Source organism: Chelmon rostratus, chromosome 1, assembly GCF_017976325.1.
Source record: "Chelmon rostratus isolate fCheRos1 chromosome 1, fCheRos1.pri, whole genome shotgun sequence".
In the NCBI taxonomy this organism is placed as follows: Eukaryota; Metazoa; Chordata; class Actinopteri; order Chaetodontiformes; family Chaetodontidae; genus Chelmon; species Chelmon rostratus.
In genome coordinates this window covers 912706-919817 of record NC_055658.1, presented here as the reverse complement: position 1 = coordinate 919817, position 7112 = coordinate 912706, and the positions used below count along the sequence as shown (strand labels likewise).

Genomic DNA, 7112 nt, shown 5'->3' with positions numbered 1-7112 from the left:
TCCGTACAAATAAGACATATATAAATGGAACATTTTAACGGTTTGATGAAATTACATTTATATTTTCAAGTTTCTGTTTTCATTTAAATAGAGTCCGCTATGGGATTCCATGCCGGAAGTTTGCAGTATAAAGTTCGTCACGGCCTGACACTCCGGTCCAGTAGGTGGCGGTATGCACCATTAGAGCTTGGTTTGCGATCTTCTTCGTGCTTTTCTCTTCCTCTGCTGCTCCTGCATCCCGTATGGGAGGACGACACCAACCAAATACGACTTCTGTGAAGAAATGATATAATTATTTAGTCCTGTACAGACAGTTTGTGATATATTCAGTATTTTATTGTACAGGAGATGGACAACACATATCACCACACTCCGGCAGATAGTCAGCAGGCTCCTGTGTACAATGGCGGCTATCTGGAGACTCCGTTTACCGTTACGAGACCGCCGCCGCCGAGCGCAGTACGTGAACCGACACAGCCGGACCCCACCGCTACACGGTGGACAGCTTCACAGGGGAATGACAGTCACCCGTACGGATTCAGGAGCAATTTCCCCCCACCGTCTCCCGGAGGAGGGGGTTTTGAAGGGCCCCGCTTCGTCCATCCGTATGCGTTTGACCCATCCGTCCCTCCGCCTCCTTTCGGCTGTCCACCACCCGGACACTTTCTTAACACGGTGCCCACGGCTTCGGTAAACACATACAGCAGCGGGGGAGCATTTCAAACATTTACCCAGCAGTTTAGATCCGGCTATCAGACGACTCCGTATGACCCGACCTCCAGTCAGAAACGACCACAGCATGAATATGCGGACTTCTCTGAGAGTGGAGCTCCGTTCGGCTGCCGTCTGTTTCCTCCGCGGGGTCAGGACCACGACCGGAGTCCGGGAATGACAACACGAGCTGAGGAGGAAACAGCCCTTCAAAGTAAGCAGGATCAACAGTGGCTCCGGCGGTTCTTACAAAGCAGAGACAACACGTCCAAGACCCCACAGACCCAGCAGCAGCAGCAGCAGCAGCAGCACAGCTGTATTCCTGACCTGAGACAGGCTCTGTACAGCGCAGCTCAGCTCGTCTCACAGCTGGAGGAGTCCTGTGAAACTCTGAGGAACAACGTGGAGAATGCGTGTGTTTGGACGGACTCGCATTTAATGGCTTTAAATGTGAAGAGAGAGCTACAGGACAAACTCTCTGTCCTCAGTCATAGTTTAGACTGCTGGAAAACTAAAGTGTCCCGTGTTGCGAAGAGGAGGACCCGACGACTGAGAGCAAGGAAACTGCAGCAGGTTGAGGAGAAACAGAGAGAGGACCACATCTCTGAGAAAGAGGCTGCCATAGATCAGTGGCGGATGCAGCAGATACGCCAAGTAGAGGAGAAGAAGAAGGTAAGTTCACCTGGCAGAGGCCTGTTGACACAGCCAGCAAACACAGCCAGGTAGTACTCTGAATGTCCACGTCCACCTCGATCTGCAGCTCCATCTGAGACAAACGATGGAGGGGCAGAAAACTCAATGGCACAATGTCCTGATAGCTGGTATGTTCACAGTTTCACCTCTGAAAAATAAGACGACTTGTTGCAGACCAGTGAAATGACTGTTTGGAGCTAACTCACTTTAAACATTCAGAGCTGAGAGGGAGGTCTTCAGTTCAGCTAAACTAGCACAATGGAGGTCAGAGAAGGTTTTAGGAAGCAGAAATTGTTCCTATTGAAACTATTGACAGGTGAGGTCTTGGGATTTTGTATTTGACTGTATTTATTTATGGTTAAAGCTTTCTCACTTAGCCATTTTCTCTAACGTAATTTCTTTTTGTGTACCAGGAGCAGGAGCTCAAGCTGGCTGCAGACGCTGTTCTCTGTGAGGTGAGGAAGAAGCAAGCAGACGTGAAGAGGATGCAGGATGTTCTGAGATCTCTGGAGAAACTGCGCAGACTGAGGAAAGAGGCAGCGTTAAGGAAAGGTAATAGTTATTGTTGTATTCTGCTATCCATCTTATGCTCAGTCCAATGACACCTTGTGTGCACTATGGGCCAGACTTCCCAGTATTCCTTTCACTGAACCATGGTCTGTGAGAGTTAGCGGTATGGTAAAGGGGCCTTTGCTGTTCTTGGAGATCTGGGACAAATACCAGCCTGTCACTTCTTAAAGGAAAGTTGGATGTTTTGGGTAATGCTCTCATGAGTTTTTCCTGTTGACAGTTAGATGTCAAGGTTGATGACACTGTCTGTATGGTGAACATGAAGCTACCACCAGTAGACTAAGTTAACTTAGCTTGAAGACTGGAACCAGGGAATGTATATTTTGTTACTTTTGGACAGAACCAGGCTAGCTGTTTCCCCTTGCTTCCAGTCTTTGTGCTAATCCAAGTTAGCTGGTTGCTGCTGATTAATTCATATTTAGTATACAGACGTGAAAGTGGTGTCGATCACCTCATTTCACTCTCAGCAAGAAAGTGTATAATTAATTTATCTGATTGTTTATTGTCTTTCTTTAAAGGGATCATGTGGTTATAGCTCTTCCCTTTACTACTGAGGGATGGAAGGGAAACTTGAAGGTTGGTAGCCAATAGCCTGATGCCCAGCAGATGAAATGCTTTTCCAGAAGGAGACTTGTGACCTGACTTAGACTCACCAATGACTAACCAATGATGTGGCATGGACTTGCATGAAATAACTTTTGAAGATAGCTCAGAAAAGGGAAGACACTTGAACATACTGCACAGATGGTGGTTCATGAAAGGAATAAGTCTGGGCCATAATTCTCTGGCACGAGGAATAAGTTGGATGGACTTGCTGTTTTCAGACACACAGCTGATAGTGCACCAGAGGGCTGCCAACGAATATTTCAAATTTGATTATACAATTGTAAAAAAAAATAAAATAACATTCGATTGTGAAAATTAATATTCGATTCAAACAGCACTGCTATGTGGATGTACTGAAGGTACTGCATCACTACCAGGTTTTCTGTTGTCTGGTAAGAGGGAAGAACTGAAAATTGAATGCCACTTTTTGTGTGTGTGTGTGTGTGTGTGTGTGTGTGTGTGTGTGTGTGTGTGTGTGTGGCAGGTATTGTCACTGACCGAGAATGTGAAGAGGCCTTCAACAGCCAGCTGGACCAGCTGAGGTGTGTGTTAAAGAAGAGAACAGCAGTTTACTCAGCGGAGGAGAAAGCTCTGATGGTGATGCTGGAAGGAGAACAGGAGGAGGAGAGGAGGAGAGAATGGGAGAAGCGAGTTAAGAAGAAGAGAGAGAGACAGCTGCAGAGGAAACACAGAGTGGACGCAATGCTGTTTGGAGGTTAGATCTCACAGCCCGTCTACACCAAAAGACATTAGTCCTTATACTGTGTGTGTGTTTTATACAATAGTGTTTTATAATAGAATTATTTGATAATTACTTTTCCTGTTTGTTTCACAGATGAGCCTCCTGCTGATTCTGTTCTGCAGCCCTTCACAGAATTTTACACCCAGGCTGAAAGCTCACTGCACGCTCTACTTCAAATCAGGTTCATCTTCACTTCTTCAGTTAACCTCATCTTCACTTCAGTCTGTGTAATGATATAAACCACAATAAGAGTCAGAATCTGTTCATGGTGCCTCTGATTTTCCTGCTGTGGCATGTCAACACGTCTTGAGGCCCATGTTCACGTCTGCTGCTATTGAAATGACTTTGAGGATGGCGGAATAACTTGTTGGGACTGTTACATGTTTTTCTTTCAGGAGAGAGTGGGATGTGTTTGTGGTCGCAGCAGATCATCCTGATGGTTCTCCTGTTCCTCAGAGCTGGATCCTGCCGGACGCCCCGTCGGATCAGGCCTGGGCTTCTGCTCTGCACACTGCTGACACTGAACTGTAAACTGAACTGTGACAAACCTACACTGCAGGTCTGCAGACTGTAAAGTAACAAGTCGACGATGTTCACAGTTCTAACGCCTTTTGTTTTTGAGAGAGGACATCATTAACTTGAACAAGAGAATGAGAAAATGAATTGTGAAAACTTCTGCAATTACCATGGTAAGAGAACAAGAAAGCTTTGGTTCTGCTTTATGTATTTTCAGAACTGTCCTTTGTTCTCTTTTTTTAAAATGTAAAACTAGGTCAACTCTTTTTTCTGGTCTCTTAATATATTTTAAGTAATAAAATATATTTTGTGGGAAGCAATTTTTTTCTGTTTAACCTTGATTTCAAAAAGTGTAAATAAAAACAATACAATGATATGAAAATCCTTTCGACCTATACTGAACACAGTAAGAAGTCAAGACATATTGAAGATACCTATAAACTATGATGTTTTTTGTAAATATGCACTCATTCTGAATATCATGCAAACTAAATGTTTCAGAAAAGTCGGGACAGACTGGGGTGGGGGTTGATTTCTCAAACACGTTTGGAACATTCCACAGGTCAGCAGTTTAACTGGTCAGCTGCTAACAGGTGATAGTATCATGATTGGATTTGAAAGAAACATCCCTGAAAGGCTCAGTCTTTCACGAGCAAGGATGGAGTGAGTTTCATCACTTTGTGAAAAACTGTGTGGGAAAATTGCAGTTGCCACACTCAAGTATGCTGTTGTCACTCCGTTACAGAAAAAGGGTAATCTAGACCCATTCATGAATGGCAACTTTATCTCCCCAACCTTCCTGTTGTCAGTAAAATCCTTGAAAAGGTTTCAGTTCAGTTCAGTTTTATTGGTTATGTGTAGGTTAACATAGGGTCAACTGTATAATGAAATGTGTTGGGGTGTGTCTATTTTAACAATAAGGAGAGATTCAAGTAATATATCTAAACAACTAAAACTGAAGGAAATATTTTTAAAACCTGTAAAATGTAATAAAATAATGCAATTTCCGTTAACAAATAAATTAGGACACCCCCACATTTTTCCCTTTTAAATTGGCTGAAATCACACACAGGTGTATCACATCAGGTGCACATGATTACAGCATTGTCACTCAGCATTTTTGAAGGAGACTATAAACCTCAGTCATTCAGTTTGGTGTACTCCTGACTGTGAGATCAAAATGAAAAAAAAGATTGTTGCAGCATGAGTCTGGTAAGGGATTGAAAAAGATCTTGAAATCAGCCATTCCTCTGTCTGGAAAATAGTGTACAAGTGGAGGACATTCGAAACTACTGCCAACATGCCCAGGTCTGTCCATCCAAGCAAGTTCACCCCGAGAGCAGACCGCAAGATGCTTAAAGAAGTCTCCAAAAACTCTAAAACCTTTGATGGGAGGTGTGCAAGGAGGAAGCCTTTGCTCTTGAAGAGAAACACTGAACTGAAGTTTGCCAGAGAGAACATAGACAAAGAACAAGACATTTGGAATAATGTTCTTTGGACAGATGAGTGATGAATTATTTGGACAGCAGAACAGAGGGCATGTTTGACGCACACCAAATACTGCGTTCCAGGAAAAGAACCTCATACCAACTGTGAAGCATGGAGGTGGAAGGGTCATGGTTTGGGGATGCTTTGCTGCAACAGGACCTGGCCAGATCACCATCATACAATCTACCATGAATTCTACAGTGTATCGGAGGGGGCTTGAAGAACACATGAGACCATCAGTAAGAAAATTGATGCAGTAGAGGGATATAGCAAACAAAAATGTCCCTAAACAAGTAATGTATCCTATCCTATTCCCTACACAATAAATCTGAAGCTAAAATACACTAGAAGCCAAGAAATATCAAACTCCAAAGCCCAAAATGGTTTGGCTCCTGATAATATTTCCAAGATGCTCACTGGCTATAGCACAAACATGTATCTCCTTAATGTACCTAGAAAGCTAAATCAGGTGAAGAGAGGACACACCTGAGAGCCTGACTGCAGCTCCAACACACTATAGGTAGGAGAAATATACTGTAGTTGCTATGGTGCTATTCTCTGGAACAAACTGCCCTATGACCTGAGATCTGCTGCAAATGTATCTTCTTTTTAAAGCATCCTTAAAACATTGCTTTTCTTTCAGGCTTTTGGTATGTTGTGTGCACCTGTTGTAATCCATGTGTGAATGCTGTAGTAGGAATAGGATCGGGGTGGCTGAAGGGAAATTGTATTTATTATTTCAGTATTTGCGTTTTTTTAATCATGACTCAGTGCACAATTGCAAGGAATTTGGGGATTTCACCATTTTAAAATCAGACAATTAGAGAAAACTCTGCACATAAGGGGCCAACACTGAATGCCCTGACATTCGATGCCTCAGGCGCCACAGCATTAAAAACCAACACGATCATATAAGGAGTATTACCACATGGGCTCTGGACACTTAGGAATGATTGTTAAATACAGCTTGTTGCTGCATCTACAAATGTAAGTTAAGATGACCATGGAAAGCAAAAGCCATTTATCAACAACATCCAGAAACACTGCTGACTTCTCTGGGCCTTAGCTCATCTGAGATGGGCTGATGCAAAGTGGAAAAGTGTCTTGTTTTCTGATGAGTCCATATTTTATTGGTTTTTGAAAGCATGGACACCATATCCACCTGTTGAAGAGGAAAAGGACCATCCAGATTGCTACCAGTGCTAAGTTCAAAAGATAGATAGATAGATAGATAGATAGATACTTTATTAATCTCCAAAGAGAAATTTACAGTTCCAGCAGCTCAAAGGGTGGAAACACAAGGGCATGCAAAATAAGAACAACTTTCAAGTACAAAAGCCAGAGTATGTGATGGTATGGTGGTGTGTAAGTGCCCATAGCATGGACAACTTGCACATCTGTGCAGGCATTGTCAAACCACATTCTGCATGTGCCAAACATTCTGTACTGCTGAGGGACGCTGCAGAGTCAAATGAAAACTCTCTGTGTAGGTCTAAAACTAGGATTCATCCTGTGAAAACCTTGCTGTTCATTCATTAGAAGGGTACCTTTTTATGGCTCAAAGTGTGGGATAAAACTTTCAGTCCCAGGAAAAATAAACTCTGACTGACTGACAATGTGAATCCATCCATCCATCCATCCATCCATCCATGCATCCATCCATCCATCCATCCATCCATCCATCCATCCAGTCTTGTTCTAGAAGGTCCTAGACAAACAAATGAGCTCATATCACATAGTTACAGCAAAAGTCTTGGTTTTTTTTGTGTTTTTTTTTTTTTTTAAA

General features: G+C 43.0%; 1 protein-coding gene across 1 annotated transcript; it reads left to right on the top strand.

Moving 5' to 3' along the window:
- Positions 1 to 4172, top strand: pdcd7 (programmed cell death 7). Its single transcript, XM_041938256.1, has 5 exons — positions 1 to 1383; positions 1818 to 1956; positions 3065 to 3295; positions 3416 to 3503; positions 3718 to 4172. Exons 1-5 carry the CDS (start codon positions 349 to 351, stop codon positions 3851 to 3853), a joined length of 1629 nt encoding a protein of 542 aa, XP_041794190.1. The 5' UTR covers positions 1 to 348; the 3' UTR covers positions 3854 to 4172.
- Positions 4173 to 7112: the final 2940 nt, after the last annotated feature.

Bases quoted from the DNA above. Each gene is read 5' to 3' on its own strand.
- pdcd7 (XM_041938256.1), top strand. From the start codon at position 349: ATGGACAACACATATCACCACACTCCGGCAGATAGTCAGCAGGCTCCT. The intron at 1,957-3,064 runs GTAATAGTTATT...TGTGTGTGGCAG, and splicing joins AGAGGCAGCGTTAAGGAAAG to GTATTGTCACTGACCGAGAA. The intron at 3,504-3,717 runs GTTCATCTTCAC...TTTTTCTTTCAG, and splicing joins CACGCTCTACTTCAAATCAG to GAGAGAGTGGGATGTGTTTG.